At 37.4% G+C, this 17,158-nt stretch overlaps 2 protein-coding genes across 3 annotated transcripts; both read right to left on the reverse strand.

Annotated features, from left to right (window-relative positions):
• Nucleotides 1-441: 441 nt before the first annotated feature.
• On the reverse strand, nucleotides 442-8,290 carry prkar2ab (protein kinase, cAMP-dependent, regulatory, type II, alpha, B). Of its 2 annotated transcripts, XM_084734435.1 has the most exons (10): nucleotides 6,906-8,290; nucleotides 5,667-5,702; nucleotides 5,443-5,582; nucleotides 4,092-4,198; nucleotides 3,838-3,991; nucleotides 3,635-3,736; nucleotides 3,446-3,520; nucleotides 3,277-3,342; nucleotides 2,938-3,076; nucleotides 442-1,356 (listed from the first exon to the last, which is right to left on the reverse strand). In XM_084734435.1, exons 1-10 carry the CDS (start codon nucleotides 7,156-7,158, stop codon nucleotides 1,232-1,234), a joined length of 1,197 nt encoding a protein of 398 aa, XP_084590561.1. In that variant the 5' UTR covers nucleotides 7,159-8,290; the 3' UTR covers nucleotides 442-1,231. The 2 variants fall into 2 exon arrangements, with proteins under 2 accessions (XP_084590561.1, XP_084590554.1); XM_084734428.1 differs by having other exon boundaries at nucleotides 3,446-3,736.
• Nucleotides 8,291-8,701: 411 nt separating this feature from the next.
• Nucleotides 8,702-15,589, reverse strand: slc25a20 (solute carrier family 25 member 20). Its single transcript, XM_084734446.1, has 9 exons — nucleotides 15,435-15,589; nucleotides 14,059-14,151; nucleotides 13,823-13,950; nucleotides 13,644-13,734; nucleotides 13,390-13,507; nucleotides 12,072-12,144; nucleotides 11,873-11,982; nucleotides 10,635-10,759; nucleotides 8,702-9,393 (listed from the first exon to the last, which is right to left on the reverse strand). The coding sequence occupies exons 1-9, from the start codon at nucleotides 15,537-15,539 to the stop codon at nucleotides 9,331-9,333; spliced, it is 906 nt and encodes a 301-aa protein (XP_084590572.1). The 5' UTR covers nucleotides 15,540-15,589; the 3' UTR covers nucleotides 8,702-9,330.
• Nucleotides 15,590-17,158: the final 1,569 nt, after the last annotated feature.

Consider the following 17,158-nt stretch of genomic DNA (forward strand, 5'->3'; position numbering starts at 1 on the left):
TGCTTGTGACAGCACGGGACGTAAACGTTAATGGTGACCTCCTTGGCTGAGCTGAAATGTCATCACCACTGAGCAACATAGTGCTGTGATACAATTGGCAGATGTTATTCAGTAGAAAGAAAACAGTTCCTACATGAAACATGATTATCTTGAGTAATATATCATTTATATCATTTTCATGCCATATACCTGAAGAGAGGCCAGACGTATCTGGGACTGGTATCTCCAAAACTCAGCAACTCACACTAAAGTAATCTAGATGGATAAATAGCACTACATTGAAGTATTTTTGATTTTGGGATGAACTGTCCCGTTAACGCCAGTGTAAGACCAGACAAGCAAACACTTTGACTTGTCATAGTAAGAAAAGCATAGGTGTTACGAATAACATTATTGATGCCTCTGTTCAAGTGTCGCAGTAAGTGATGACATGACTGTTTACATGCACAATATATTCTGGGTTTTGCCCTTATTCTGAAAAAAGCCCATATTCATACTAAGGTGTTTACATGGCTAAAGAAAATGAAGATTGTTTTAATATTCCTCAGTGCATGGGGCGCACACTCCAACAACTGAGCTACAGGAGTGTCCCACCAGTGATAGACTTGTTTGACTTTGAAAACACAGCGTCTTGCTTTCATTCATTTGACCACATTATTGAAAAGGTCAGCATAGCAATATTTTTGCAAATCAAAAAATATGTTGCATGTTATGTGTGCATGTAAACAGCCAGAATGCATCAGGCACAATACCAGGACCTTGAAACTGAAGCAAAATTACGCCATTATTAATTTCATTATTTACCCCTGTGATTTCCCTACTGTGGCATGTCAAAGTATCCTGTCACACTTACAGTATAGAGAAAAGGAACAACACATGAAATTATAAATCAGAAGCTGTATAAAAGGAGACTTGACGAGTTATAGTTACAGTGGATCAAGTGAACCTCATTGGCTGTTATTTGACTGTTTTTTATCAATGAGATATTTACTGCTGTCCATATTTCCTTTGAGTCATCAGGATTGTCACGTGACATATAATGCAAATTATTATATAATGTTAATGTTAACATTTTTAAGTCATTGCAGAGTTGTACAAAGAATAGTACATTTACTATCAAATAAAAAACAGACAGCTGTGTGTTACATTTACTTCAAAGGGGAGATAATCATGTGTTACATGCACTCTCTATGTTTAACTTAAATACTACTTTATTTTAAAACTACATGCCTTAGTGTTTTAAATCAACACTGGAGCCAAACAGTGCCACCAGCTGGTCTTCATACTGGGAAATGTTCCTCTTCATGATGTCCATACAAGGTCCCAGCAAACGCTCAAAGGCCTGGATGTCAATTACTGAAAGAAAGAGAAGGTAAACTTGGATTAACATTAAAGTTCTGCCATTATTAAGGTCTTCTATAGACTCAGCAGAGGGGGTATGTTGGAGGATCAGTGAACACAACTGTATTAAATTACACTGAAATACAGGTTAATTGTATCAATTTGTCCAATGTGACCCATCACAACTTGCTCTGTAATCCTCTACAAACTTAAACAAACAGCTTTAGTCTTTGAAATTGGAAATCAAAGAAACCATCATGTTCTTCAAACTTCACTATTAATTCTCTGTGTGACAGCTTATTCTAGCTAGTTAAGATAAAAGTTTGAGTGGCCAAGTCAAAAGTCGCATTTCTATAACTGTCTACTGAGTACGAGTCCTTGGAAACATTTATGGATTTTAGTTCATGCTGACTCAACAGCATCATGTGGCTCCTACAGATTATTTTTGCAAGCATTCATGCAGTTTCTGCCAAAGAAACATCAGAGGCCTGCTTGGATGCAAAAAAGGGCAGATCCATGAACTCATGGGTCTCACTTGTTATTTGCATACTGCAACAAAAACTAAGGTTTGCAGGAAGAGTCAATGTTTGTTTACTCGTTCATTGTTCAGTTTTAGTGAATTTATATAGCACAGAGGCCTGCGACCTGAGATTTTTTTTTTTTTTTTATTTTGGCAAAGAAATGCTAATTTGAGAGTAAAAGTTGCGACCCCTGATATAGCACCAAATGATAAGTTTTCTCAAGGCACTTTTCATATAGAGCAGGTCAGACCATATTCTTTATAATATTATTTAGTGAGACCCAACAGTTGCATCTAAAGACAAACACTATGGTGACAGTATTGAAGAAAAACTTCTTTTTAACAGTGAGAAACCTCGAGCAGGAACTAGACTCTGTGGTGGGCAGCCGTCTGCACACTGTAGTGTCATCGCTCTGCTCTTGGTTAGCAGACAGCCCCTCGTATAGACAAACTCTGGACACAGTGGTGCGTGAAATTTTGTGTGACACCGACTATCAGACCACATTTGAAGTCACACACGGGTTAAATTGGAATGTGCGAGAAGGGGGGGACCTTGTTTAATGAGGTTGGACACCGTCAACTGTTTTCACAGGGAATATTTCTCCAGTAGAAAGTAGTTCCAATGAAAACTGTCGACATTGTGTTCTGTCCATGTGGATTTTCCAGAATAACAACAACACTGTTTCTGGGAAGAGACTCAGACTTTTATAAATTAGATTTTTTTTATGCTGTACCACAAACACATTTCCAGAGACTCCAGTGACAGAGTCTCTTTAGAAATGAGGTTGTGATGATGAGTGGGTTAATCACAGGATCTTCCCCTGGGAGACACAAGTTTGACTCTTGTGTGAGACTATAGCTCAACATTGACTTTTTATTTTTAAACTTAGTTTTCTTACTGTTTTCATTTTTTAAGTACTATTTTTAATTTCATGTGATATTTGGTCAGGTACTGTGTGTCTTGCATCCACATGATGAACTGGCTGTTTAAGTTAACGATGAGGTGCAGAAAGTTAAAATGACTGTGCTGTTACTCTTGAAACAAAGAAAGACAAACACTGCTGACTTTAACATACCTAATAATTTAGTTACTCCCACAGCGTAAACTGATGCAGCACGAGGTTTGTTGGTGACCAGTGCCAGCTCCCCAAAATACTGTCCTCGAGAGCAACGAGCCACTTCAACCTCTGTGTTGTCCTGCTGCCCCACCTTCGTCTGAAACACACAAATCAACTTGGGAGTCCTGCTGCTATTTAGCACATTAACAGACATTGCAAACTAAAATATAGAATTTTTCTAATAGCAAAAACTAGCAATCAAAACAAGATATAAAAGAGGAGGACTAAAAAGTTTCATTTTCTTTGTGAAGAAGCAACTAAAATAGATTGAGTGAAAATATTGGACTCTATACTTACTTTGCTTTTTATCATTATCTTCACCTCTCCTGATTCTACGATGTAGAAACAGTCGGCCTCGTCGCCCTGCAGGCACAGAGAGCAGCAGAACCACCACATTTATTAAGTCTGATTTGTTATTGATTCTTACAAAAATTCAGGCAGAGATACAAATGTCTCAGCAGTGTACCTGTGTTATTATACGCTCTCCATCTTTGAACACTCGGGCTCCCAAAACATCAACAATCTTCATCCTTTCAGAGAGCTGTGAAAAAAAAATGAGGCATGATGACACAACAAATACGAGATACAATAATGTGATTAAATATCCACCTATTCTATGATAATTTTGTTTGTATAGTTTGTTGCTAATACAAACCTCAAGAGACTTGAGAAGAGGAACACACTCAATGAAGGCCTCATACATCTTCCTCTTCTTCGCATTATTTTTAACAATCAGCCTGTGAAATGTGGCTCGATCCTGAAAGAGAAAAAAAGATTTAGCTTGTTTGTATTAAGCACGATATTTCAAACACTCCGTCAGACACTGTACTGTAGATCATCATCCTCTGTCAGACTCACCAGGCCCCACAGGGCGCCCTCCTCTGTTGCAATGATTGTGGCAGCTCGCGGCGTGTTGTACATGAGAGCCAGCTCACCAAAACTACCCTTATTGTCGTACTTTCCAACACAAATATTCACTCCATCCTTCTGCACGAGAATATCATACACACCCCTGGAAATGAAAGGACACACAGGCAGAGAGTAGAGGTCACTGTAAGACTGAGACAATGTCAGCTAGTTTAAACATAAACATTTAGAAATCTGTCATTTACTTCTCTATGACGTAGAAATTGTCTCCATCATCTCCTTGGTCTATGATGTGTTCCTGAGGTTTGACCAACACCTCGAACATGCCGTCCAACACCTCAGAGAACTGTTCCTGGAGGACATCAGGTGAGGAAAGTTTACTTGTAGAGCACAGCGCAACAAAGTACTTCACATAGAAAAACAAAGCTTTTATAACATGATTTCACAGAGATACAAGGCGATATAAAAATACACATAAATAGGTCTTTAAAAAGTGTGCGGTGAAATAGAAGATTTTTGTGTAGATGTCCAGTCAGTGTTTATAAATATAGCTGAAGCTAATACATTCCTTAGTGCTGACCAAGAAATCTGAGTTCATCTGTTCACAGAGGGACGCTGTCAGCGCCTACATGTACCAGGATGCATCCATATCCACACTCCAGCCAGTAGCTGTTACTTTGTTGAGCAAAATATAGCATTAGATGACAAAAATACTCATCGAGCACACCCCCTGGGTACCCAGAGGTGGAGTCTAGAAATGCAAGCTGAAACTCAAGCCCATAGTTCTTCTTTACATCCAATGGCATCACTGTGACATCACTGGTGCAGGAAGAACAAAAGATTTTGCAGGAGCAGCTTTTTCAGTCAATATAGCACACACTGAGGAACTTATTGCTGCAACTGACCACATGTACCATCAACACTGACTGGACATCCACATAAAAAGTGGTCAATCTTCCTTTTTAAGTAGCATAAAACCAAGTAAACAGAAGAATAAAAGTTTTAGTGCAGCTACAGTAAAGTGTAAGATGTTTCATTTAATACAAGGCAGTAGCAAACAGAATAGTCTTCAGCCTCAATTTTAAAAGAACTGAGAGCTGGAACAGATCTCAACTTTCTAATCTATGTGTTCCAGATATGTGGAGCATAAAAACTGAATGCTGCTTCCCCATGTTTTAGTTTGGAGACAGTAAGGAGAGCAACAGACCAGAAATGTATTTTGGCCTTAAATCACTCAGTGCCATGTGACAAGCCATACTTCCTCCACAAATCCCCCGAACTCTAAGTCCCAGGAACTTCTCTTCTCTTGCTGTCTGCATTTCCATCACAGTCTCCCTTGGATATTAGGTAAATGAGTTTTTACATGCCATTTTTGAGCAGGATTATACAACAACACAGATGCCATATAAAGTGATGGAGAGGCAAAGACTAATGCTCAGTACAGCCCTGGACTTTGTCATCAGTCCATCTATCATATGCTTTCTTCTGTAACTCCATGCTACCTAGAATTCATGTTCAAATTTAGTCTGAAAAAGAAAAATATCATCAAAAGGACAAACAGTTCTTTCCATTCCTGCTGTAGAAGTTCATCAGTACCTGGTCCAGAGTTTTAAACAGTAAAATGTCTCTGCAGGCGTCCTGAAGTCTGCGACGCTGTTCGTCTGTTTTGGGATGCACAACCCGAGGCTCTGAGTCATCGTCCTCATCGTCATCGGGGTTGTAGGCCTCTGCACAAACTGCAGCAGGACAAACATATTCAAATACTGAACCAAGGTAAACGTGTATTAATAATCATGACACATATTGTTCCTGTTACTGACCTGAAACTCTGCGGTTGTATTTACCAGTGGTGGACTCTGCAGAGAAAAACAGACAGCGACAAATGTATTAGAATAGATTTCATCGGCCTATTAAAGCCATAGATGCAATTAGTTGTATTCAAAACAGGTATCTAATTACTTTCAAGCATTTTGTAATTTGAACTGGACAACAATTAGTCCAATCACAGTCTGTGGTTACATTCTAGTGGATGATGTGTCACGCTAACTTGATGAAAGAATCTGATTTAGTGTTCAGTGTACATTTCTCCTCAGATAAACTAAAAGTATAAGTAATAAGGATATGATGAGATATTGCAGCTATGTTAAACTTAGTGAATGACGCTAAAATATAAGAGAAGAAAAGAAACACATGCTAATATACAAGAAACCACCCAACACGCACCACTGAACTTGTGGCCTCCACCAATCCTGATTAGCCATTTCAAATCTAAATTGTGGATGTGCCAGACACTGACACCAAATTGACATTGTGGCCAGATCGTGTAATTACAACTAATGTGATGCACGGGGCAAAAAAAAAAATTTCCTAATAAGCTTACAACGTGAATAACGCAGCTGTAAGATGGTAGATAAACCATTTTTAGTGTCACAATCCCTGCAAAAGGACTTGTTTCACTATCAGAATCTGATATTTGGAAAGTGTAGAAGAGTGACACCATTAAATCATTTTATCCCCTTTCAAGCTGTTGTTTTAACTGAATATATTTTCCACAACAGTATTTTGTATTTGTATTTTGATATGTTTGATGAGCAAGTAGTTCTAATTTGTAACAAGATCATTTTTGATGCAGTTGAGCCCATCTCTGATTAACACATAAGGAGGTCACATATGTGTGTGTTGTTCCTTCTTCTCATCTCTACTGTGCACAGTTTTTTACATGCATAGTTAATTGTTTGGGTTAATAGTGTGTGTGTTATCAGTGGGATTTTGTGTCATGTGACCTGCTAGTTATAGGTGAAGCTGTCAGTTTTTGTTGGCCTGTAAACAGTATCTAGTCTGTTTTTTTTTCCCACATGGATGTTTGCCTCACTATGACCTTGAACTTTGCATCAATAAGATATTTTTGCGAGCATGTAAATTGCAGTCAGTGCTCAGTTTCTCCTTTTTCTTTGTGAGGTGTTGAAACCATGAAGCTTTGATGTTTGAAACGTCTACAGTACAGCATTTTCTTTTAACATTTGGAGCAGAAAACAAACAGAGCAATGTTAAACACTCACTAACAGTGTCTTCTTCCTCCTCTTCTTCGTCTTTGTTGGGCTTATTTGATTTTGTTTCAAAGGTCACTCCTTTCCGTGCAGGTCTGGCACTGCGTTTCTTGGCTGTTTGCTCATTTCTTTGGTTCTCCAGAACTTTTGTGAAATGCTGCACTGCAAACTCAATCAGGTCTGGTGGCCTGTGGCGAAGCACCTCCACTGTATATCCCTGCAGCAGCTCTTTCAAACCAGCCGGTATCTCAACAGCGCTCATCATGCAGGTCAGAGGTCAAAGGTTAGCCTCAGATAGTTCACCACAAAACCCAATCTAAAAAATATAAAATATTTAGATCTGAAATGTCAAATCTCAGCATCAGCCTGTTCCATAGATTTGATGAACATAGTTCTGTCTGGACCGTCATCACAAGAGCAACCTGACTCCTCCTCCTCTCGGTCCACTCTGCGTAACATTCAGCAGCTTATTGATTTCTTCATGTAGCCCGGCCTGTCGGAAAGTATTGACCAGGACTTTTCACATCACATGTAATTAAAGGCTGTCCGATGGATTACGCCTCAGAACTTGATGATTTGGCAAAGCAACAACAAACAGATAGAGATGACAGATGTACAGAGAACCGGAGTTAGGCTGGTGTTTGTTCGACCGCTGCAGGAACAGATGGCATCTGATAGACATGTTTTAAAAAGTGTGCGGAAGACTTCTTATACGTGTGTATGTTTGTAATTTCAAACTATAAAACCATCTCTAAAACTTTATATGTGTAAAAAGAGCCAAAAATTAACTTCATGTGTATAAAACTGAAATAGGAAAGCGAGGGCAATTTAAAGGGAAAATTCAGCACTTTTCATGTCCAGTATGTGTTGGTGGTAAATCCGTCATCCAGTGATGTCACAGAACTGTAGTTGGATGCAGGAAGAACTAAAGGCTATTTCAGCTCAGATCTCTAGTCTCCTCTGGGTAACCAGGGGCCATGCTAGTATTTTTACTAGTACTGTAAAAATACTAGCATAGAAAAAATACTACCGTCATGTTCTGGCCAACAAAGTAATAGCTTTAGGCTGGGTGGGGGTACATGGTAACATGAGTATGCGTGTCAGAAGCTCATGTGCATGGCGTCCTGGAACATGTAGATGCTGCCAGCACAGCTCATGTTGACATGTCTTCACCTGGAGAGGTTGATAAATATTGTTAAAAGTAAAGACTCTGCTTATATTTGGAATTTATTCATGTCTTACTTCAAAAACAAAAGATGTATTATGGACTGAAAAGAAAATACATGTATAGATGACATATGAAAGTAAAAAATCTGCCTTTTATTTTGATATTACTTTATTCTATTTTTTTTATTCTGTGTGAATGTCTGAAGGGGACATTGTTTGTATACTGGTGTGTTTTTTTTTTTTTGGAGGGGGGTTAAGATTGCAGTGTCAATAAAAATACTGCTAAAATATAATGAATGAAGTGACATTATTTATTAAATCTTTATAATGGAAGGAATAATAACTTCATTTATATAGCACCTTTAAAAACAGAGTTTATGAGGCGGTTCTTATGTTTAAGTTACGTGTCTTTTCATTGCACATTTCAACGCTTATACTTGTAGTTTTATCATTTTTTAATTCATTTGCTTTTGTATAAATTATAATTACTCAGTTTGCTCAGTTTTCAGGTTGTTTAAATAAGCATGGACAGTTAATTTTTAATGACTAACTAAATTATTTGTATACTAACTGTAAAATACTCAGAAATAATACAAATAAAGAGAGAATTTAGGAAAAAAGTGCACAGCAAGTCTACCGTCTAAATATGGATTCTGTTTTTTATTTCTATACATGCCGACATTCACAAACTGTTCAATCAGTCTCATTATGACTATTCTCATAATTTCACATTTAAACAAACAGAAAGTGTAGTTATTGTGTCCACACAGGAAGCAGCAGACAGTCTGAAAGGCGTGTATTGCTGAGAGACTGAACACACACAGTACAACAAAATGCACCTTTTCCCTGATATGTACACCTGCTCGCAGATAACAAAAGGTAAGGCACGGCATGTTCACGTCACTCCTTTTCTTATATAAAAATAATAACACAATTTAAACAAATCAAAAAAAACGAGTAAAACAAAAAGGAGTGAGAACATTCGACTGTCTGTCTGTGTGTGTGTGTGTGTGTGTGTGTGTGTACTGGCACAGGTGCAGAGTCGTCACAACGTCTCTGCTCTGAACCCTCAGCAGGTCCGTATGATCTGCGTGCTCTACAGTACCACATCAAAGATAATCAAGTATATTATTGGAAAATTGTTAAAAATCTCTTGGTATTGTTTGATTCACCGTACGTCTGTTTTTTTTTTTTTTTACTGCTAATAACTCTTCTGTGTTAAAGAGTTTCTGTTCCTGGGATTCATGTACGAGGCGACGCTGAGCCTTCATCACAGGTCCGGTGCTAACCAGTTCAGGAACTTCATCGCACACTCAAATCCTAAGAAGCAAGCCTGAAAAAAACACGCAGACAAAACTGTTTAGTTTCTGTGTGATAATGATGGAATAAATAACTCAACATAACTTTTTATTTTCTACTGAAAATGTACAATATAATCACACTACAGATCATATGCACTCAAGAACATCTACTAACCAGTTCAAATGCATGGAGGGAATTCAAAGGGAAGGTCATAATAAGATTTTTTGGACATGAGAATATTGGCTAAAACACTCGTTGCGATGCTGTGGTACACAAATAAGGTCATAAGTTAGCTTTTGGCTTCATAAATTTCCAACTGTAAGCTGATATCAGCTTCTGAGGCGTCCTGATGTGCTCAGGGTTTAAGTCGCTGACGACATTACTGGAACATTCCCAGACTGAGTTCTTTTCTGCATGATGTCACTCCTTTCTTTATCCTCTCATTTCCTGTCACATCTCTGCTGTCCACAAGGCATGAAACTAAAACCTAAAGCACAAGTTGACGTCCTTAAATTGTTTGTTTTGTCCAAATAACAATCCAAAAACTAAAGATATTCAGCTTCTGATTACATGAGACAATAAAGGTGAGGAGCTAATTTGAATGTTTGGCTTTTGTTGCGCAACTAATGATTAATCAATTGTCTCATCAGTACTGTCCACTACAAAAACATAAAAAGGTAAAAATGCACAAAAATCTCTTAAAATCTGGTATTGTCCAATCCACTGATATTGTTGATATTGATAGTTGACTAAATGTACAATAAAATATTTTCTGACAAGCACTTGATTATGATAAAAAGATTTTTTAAAAATCTGTTCATGAAAACTGTAATTTGTTGTAACTTCCTTGGAAAAAAAGCACATCACCATGACCAGTGTGACTGCAGAAATACTGGATATCGTAACATCAAAAACCCGACTGAGTCCAGAGGTGAAGATTCACTGGTTTGGAAACTGTAAACGTTCTTTGATTTCTCCTATGTTGGTCTGTAGTGGTTTGTCACTGGTTTTATACTGACTTTGCCTTCATTGTTTCTTTTTTATCTTTCTACCATGTGAAGTATCTTTGGGTTCCTTTTAAAGCACTGTACAAACAAGATGTATTATTATTATTATTATTATTAATATTATTATTACGCTGAGTCTCCATAACACATATCTACGACCGTATCTTCTTTATTTTTTAACACTGCCTGAAGTCCAAACGTACCATCAGCTCCTCTGAGCCCCTCACAGTGTTACTGAACTGAAGAATAAGTGAAGTGCACTCACCGCGTTTGCAGGGAACGCTCTGAGCATGACGGCGTTGAAGCCCTTGTACAGGGAGCCTATGCCCTCCTCCCTGATCAGCTCCCGGAGAACGTCTCGAAAACCATTGGGATATTTTCCCTCGGGAGCTGAGGGAGAGACCCGACAGAAAACACAGTCACAGACACGTTTCTTAAAGAGATAAGATAAAGATAAAATTTTTCTTTTCAAGGCAACTTGATTTGTTGTTCTATTCTTAGAGGAACCAAAGAGTGACTGGTGCTACTGGGCATTTTAACCTCATTATTAAACCCAGCTTCCACTGATTCTGTACTTCCAGATACTAAACTACCTCAATGACGGTGAATTTCCAAGGACACTAAACACTAAAGTTTTCCGTGGATTCTTCAGTATCATACGTTTAAGTAAGAACTCTTCATTAACACATGAAATTTAATTTAAGACCAGTTTTAAAAATCAAAATACAAAAACACAGCAGACAAAAACTATGGAGGATCACAAGTGACATGAAAATTGTAATAAAGCATTTCATTATTTAAGGACAAATAAAAATGGCCTTTAATAAGTTGTTTACAAATTAATTTATAAATAAAAAGATTAAATTACAAAATGGTTCCTCATTGGATATCTTAATGGGAAGTTAAAAAAAGAGGAGTTTAGGATTTTTTTAATAGGAAAAGAAGCAGGGAAATGACAATGCAAGCTGGAAAGGAAACTGCTCATTTAGAGTTAAAACTTGTATATTTAATTCTATTTTTAAATGATGTACTTATTGACTGTTTTATGTTGTTTTTTTAAAATCCCATTTTAATTTGAACTGTGTATTGATGTATTAATTGATTAATTTCAATTGTAAATTATTTTTAGAATTTCTCCTTTTTACCCATTAATTAGCCCACAAACTAGTGTAATAAAAAAGTATTTATATAATGATAAATTAATTTGTAAACTCATTTATTTACGCCCATTTTTATTGTAGAATTCCATGATACTTGTGGCCCTCCACTGCACGAAACTTAGGTAATGAAATCTCTGAAACTATGAAGTAGCAGACTGAGGAAAAGGAAAATGATGGAATGATGACAAACAGGTAAAACACACAGGATGCTGAAGACAAACTCTGCTCTGGCTAAATGTAACGGTGATCTATGAGCCGGATGTGAGTTTTTCAGACTTGTTAAGACACTCAAGATTCAAACAGATATTTAAGACTCAACAAATTGTGGAATCTAAACACAAACCTGTCTGGAAACGAGACTTGAGTACGTCTGGTGGAATTGCGACAGCCCAGTTAAAGATCCCAGCCATCCCTCCTGCAAACAGCACGCTGGGAATGCTGAGCTCATTATGGCTGCAGGGAAAAGACAAAAACAGGTTCAACTGCTTAGACGTCTTTTTACAATCTAAAGAGAAAGTCATAAATATCTTTTAATTGAATACCTTTTTCCTGGTGGTGTGAGGAGGTTCTTCAACCACTCATAGGACGTGAAGTACATCCCACTCGCTGGAACGTCTGAGTCACAAAAGAAAGAAGAAGAGTCACTTCAGCTGCAAAATATGTGAAATATAGTTATGTTTCATTCATAAATAATTAAATTGATAAATTGAATGTTTCTATGTTATTTTATTTATATAGGAGCAGTTAAATATGAACTTTGTAACTGAACAAAATTAATCTAATCACATAACTTACATGTTCATAATGTGTTCTTGTCTTTACAAGAAGATAGAGACACTGTGATAACTACAGGAGGGTAGACAAAATAATAACAACACTTCTTGCCAATGTACTTAAACTCTAATTTAATTTAATTTTACCTTAATCACTGTTTTAGACAACAGTTATATAAGCAAGTCAACTAGCTGTGCAGTCAGCAGTGTGATATGTCCTCAAAGCACCATCATCTAAATCATCTGTGCTTTAACTGCGGCAGCACGTGTCAGGAACTAGAACTTTGCTGACATTGTTATTACACTATTCACTTTTCTCCTGCTTTCTGTGTTAATGATGAATTATGCTTTGAATTGTAACTGTTCATTTGGGGTATTTTACTTAGTATTGTGATTTTATTTGTACTGAAGGCTAAAAGACTGAAATAATGATCGAAGTGACTCCTTATATTCTTCATTTAGTTTTATGTTCCCGCCTCTTTTCCACTTGACAGGGAAACACCAGATTACATGTCAGAGAGTGAGGAAGGAATTCATAGCTCTGCCTAGCTAGCCACTCTTTTGTTTACTACTGTTTGTATTGCTCACTTGATTGAGCATGATTATTCATCGCTGTTTTCTGATCTGTTTAACAGTGAGGACAACAAGACGACTTCAACAAACTACATCTTTTGTTTGTTTTGATTGAGAACATACTGTGCATTTCAAGCTGGGGTAGGCAGTTTCTTTTTGGTGTCATTGGGCAAAAGAAACACAATAACCTTTAAGCTTAATGTAATTCAAGTGGTCTGGAGGAAAACTAGACCTCTACTCGTCCTCTTGGCTCTTTTTCTAGCCGTGTTGGGAGACTTTGGCCAATCACAGGTCAGTAGGATGGTTGATATTCGAGTCTCATTCCCAAAACTTCTGTCGACACAGAAGTGAGACTCAACAATCAACCATCCTCCAGCCACCAATCCAGAGCATTGGTAATTTGACACTGTGTGAATGAGACTCTGAGACACCTTTAAGGGTGTTTAAGTTTAAGTGTTCTGATTATTCAATCTGCTTACTGTAAAGAATCAACATCAAGTTGTCAAAGAATCACCTCTCATGAGAGTCAGAGCAGTGCCTTTGTAGATTCCTCTGATCCCAGACTGTCTGTACAGCTGTTTGACACAGTCCATGGGTCCTGCATACTTCACCTCTCCTGATGATGCCTGGATCTGCACACACACAAACACACACATTATTTTACACTTAAAAACGACTCCAGGCTTTGAAACAATAACACATTTGTGACCAAAGGGAGCCTCATCAATGATTAGATCCTATATATCTGCACAACTCATAACCTCTGACCTGTAAGAGGCATTTGATTCGCTCTCCAGGAGCCATGATGGCCGTGGTGAAAACACCAGACAACATTCCTGCAGCAAAGAGCTGTGGATACCTGCAAGACACAAAGTTATAACAGTTTATAAAGCATCTGGAACAATGAAGTGAGCAGCACCTCCACGTACGACAGAGAAGTCACCTACGTGAGGATATCATCAGGGCTTCTCTGTTGTAGTTTCTTGCCCAGTCCGAATCCAAAGAAACACACAGCAAACATGGGAGTGACTCCAATGATGGGGGCCGCCATGCCTTTATAGAGTCCCTTCAGACCCTGTGAGGGGAGAAGATGACGAGGAAACATCAACATGAGGGAGAAAAGACATTTTGGACAATCTTTTATCTGCTATATCACAATGATTACATCAGCATGAATCCTCACCTCTTTGGCTAAGGTCTTTTTAAAACAATCAATGGTTCCAGCATACAGGAGGCTCTCTCCAGGTTTGGGTTTTGGTTGAGTCTGTAAACGCACCTGAGAGAAGAAGAAGAGGATGCACTTTGTATTCACAAATAATCAAGCATCACGGTGGCAGCAGTGTGGACCTCACACCGTCCATACAGAAATGTTTTTCATTCATCAGCGGTTTGATGTGGAACAACTTGATTGGCCTGCAGAGAACTCTTACTAGGGGTGTCCCGATCCGATATTGAAATCGGATATCGGTCCGATATCAGCCAAAAAACGAGTATCGGATTTTATCGGACTGCATCTAAAATATCCGATATAAGCGCTCCGATAAGCAGTCCATTTTCCGCTCCAGCACTTCTATCCATAGGTGACTCTGGTTGCTGACTATTATTCTCTGTTTGAGTAACATCACTTGATCAAGCCTTTTCTAACATTCCACACTACAAAATAAGTAATAAAAGTATGTATGATTTGTGCTGATATCGTATCGGATCAATATCGGTATTGGCCAGGGACATCCCTAACTCTTACCTCTAACAATGACTAGAAACCAGGCAGTGAAAGAATCCAAAATTCAGAGTCAACACTGGACTTCCATTTGACTGATGACCAGAAACACAACTCCAAATGAATGCTAATGATTTCTATGCAAATAGGCAACTGTTTGTGAACTTCCTTAACAACTATGTATGGTGATAATATGTCATGTTCTCTCGGCTCTGCTCTCAACATACTTTTTGTCAAATTCAATGAATATGTCCTCACAGTCTGGGCTGTCAAACTGAATCAAGCCAAGCCAGCACATGTGTATGGAAAAGGGCTAAAATCAGAACACCGACTTCAATAAACTATGAACTGAGCAGAACAACTTTATAGTTATACAATAAACCTGATGAAACTTTGTCCAAAACTTCCTCATACATGTGTCTGGCTTTTCTGAAATGCATTTTTAAATTTTTAGCATTGCCTGGTTGGTTCTAGTTCTATTCAAATGTATGAAATACTGTAGGTCTAATGCAGTGACAGCATTCAGGTGGGATCTCGGTGTGTGTGTGTGTAAGAGGCCATAACAGCAGCAGTGAGCTGAGTCATAACACACTGAATGTGGGTCAAAGGGCTGCAGCAAGTTTAAGCTGATACCGTCAAGCTCTCTGAATACAGGGATCTCTTATATCCACACAGCCCACGATGATTCAGCCCTGGAGTAAATATCTGACAGACAGTTATGTTGTGTTTTTATCTCTGGTGGCTGGTCCTGCTGTGTGCAGTGTCCCCACATGCACTCTCACGCTTGTGTCCTAACGCAACACAGTGTACAGGTGAGACACACAGTGTGCAGTAATCACTTTAATGGTGTCCAGTGGGTGTCCGGCGAAGACGAGGCAAACTCCTCCAAACCCTCCAGCGAAGAAGTTCTTCAGCGGACTGATCGGCTGCGGCTGTTTAGACATCTTGACTTTCCGCTCTGCAGGAAAAAAAAACCCACAACAGCGGCGACTGAATGAAACCGACACCGAAAATCAGCTCAGACACACCGAGAAACGAAAAACAAAGGAACAACATGTTACCTGTTCGACTGTGTCTGTGTGAAGTGTGTTTGTGTGCTGCTGTCACTGCTGCCTGCTGCTGCTGCTGCTGGACCTTTCACCCACTTATTTACCCGGAGCCGTCTAAACTGACACACAGGTTTACTCTGGTACGTCTCTGCTTAGTGTCCGGGTGGAAACGTTCAACTCTGGTTTGAAAATGACTAAATGGAAAAAATAAATAACTAAAAAATAAATAATATAAACGTAATAAACCATGGTTTTATTGTTTTTATATTATGTATTTAATGCTATGCTAATGAAATATCAAAACTAAATTATAATTAATTTTTATTTTTCTCATGAAATTTATCATAAAGATAACATTTACATTATATTATCTATTATTATTTTGTTTTACATTATTCGTTTAATGTAATCATTTTATATAATTCCAATTATTGCGATTTTTCATCTATTTATTTTTATTTACAAAGTAAAAATTGTTCATTCTGTTTAAATAAAAAAACAAAAAACAACAACAACAACAAACCAAATAAACAAAAATATATTTCATTTTAGATTTTATACCAGTGAAGTCTTAAGAATTTTACACTGGTTTATATTTAGATGATGATGAAAAAAGGTTGTAAAATTGTTATATAATGTAAAGTTAAAATTGCAAATATCAAGCCCATTTCCTGTTTATCTACACTTTTCTGTATGTTTAAACAAGAAATCATGTCTATTATTTTTCAGCCAAGACTTGGTATATAAACATATAAATGGCTAGAAAGTCTTATTTAATAATAATACTAATGTATTATTATTAAACTGTTTTCATGTTTATTTACAAAATAAAAACTGATAATTCTGTTTATGTAAGAAACAAAAAAGTTTTTTTTTAAAATAATTTTAGCCATCAATAGGTGTATACTCATATGAAGATGAAAAACAAGTTGTAAAATTGTTTTAACAGTAACATTACAATTAACAGTTTATTACATACAGAATGTGTTACATACAAAAAATAAATAAATAAAATAGAAAAAAAATAAAAATAATATCTATTATTTATCAAGTAGATTGTATATGTCTTTAAATTTCAGCTACATACTAGTATCAGTCACTGCTCACCTGAATATTAATCTTAAATGTTTTCTTCCATTGTGATGTATAATTTTCAGTATTTTCCACAGAGGTCCAGCATTTCACTGATACGCTGATTTTGCGTAAATGTCACTCCTGTGTGTTTTGTTGTGTCCTGAGTTTAACAGAGTGACCGACAACGTATTCACAAAACTCTAAATTAAAGCTTTAGATATATAGTTTTAGATAAATATCACACAATCACCCTCTGAACAACCAATCAGACCACTTCCACTGTTAAAATATAGCTTTATTAGTTTTATTATAACACAGTCGTAGCACTTCTGCAGACAATGTTAATCATGGAAAGAAGAGACACTCACCTCTCTCTCTCACACACACACACTGTAAACAGACACACAAATAATCAACGAACGAACACTCACACATGAACT

The sequence above is a fragment of the Lutjanus erythropterus genome, chromosome 2, assembly GCF_056507025.1.
Source record: "Lutjanus erythropterus isolate fLutEry1 chromosome 2, fLutEry1.hap2, whole genome shotgun sequence".
NCBI classification, from domain to species: Eukaryota; Metazoa; Chordata; class Actinopteri; order Lutjaniformes; family Lutjanidae; genus Lutjanus; species Lutjanus erythropterus.

What these genes read in the sequence shown, in the direction of transcription:
- slc25a20 (XM_084734446.1), bottom strand. Translation starts at nt 15,539, where the DNA reads ATGTCTAAACAGCCGCAGCCGATCAGTCCGCTGAAGAACTTCTTCGCT. An exon ending in TGCTCTGACTCTCATGAGAG is followed by an intron (nt 12,145 to 13,389) that starts GTGATTCTTTGA and finishes TTTGTGACTCAG; the next exon opens with ACGTTCCAGCGAGTGGGATG. An exon ending in CAAGTCTCGTTTCCAGACAG is followed by an intron (nt 10,760 to 11,872) that starts GTTTGTGTTTAG and finishes TCTCTCCCTCAG; the next exon opens with CTCCCGAGGGAAAATATCCC.
- prkar2ab (XM_084734428.1), bottom strand. Translation starts at nt 7,158, where the DNA reads ATGATGAGCGCTGTTGAGATACCGGCTGGTTTGAAAGAGCTGCTGCAG. An exon ending in AATTTCTACGTCATAGAGAA is followed by an intron (nt 3,992 to 4,091) that starts GTAAATGACAGA and finishes TTTCATTTCCAG; the next exon opens with GGGTGTGTATGATATTCTCG. An exon ending in AGATAATGATAAAAAGCAAA is followed by an intron (nt 3,077 to 3,276) that starts GTAAGTATAGAG and finishes TGTGTGTTTCAG; the next exon opens with ACGAAGGTGGGGCAGCAGGA.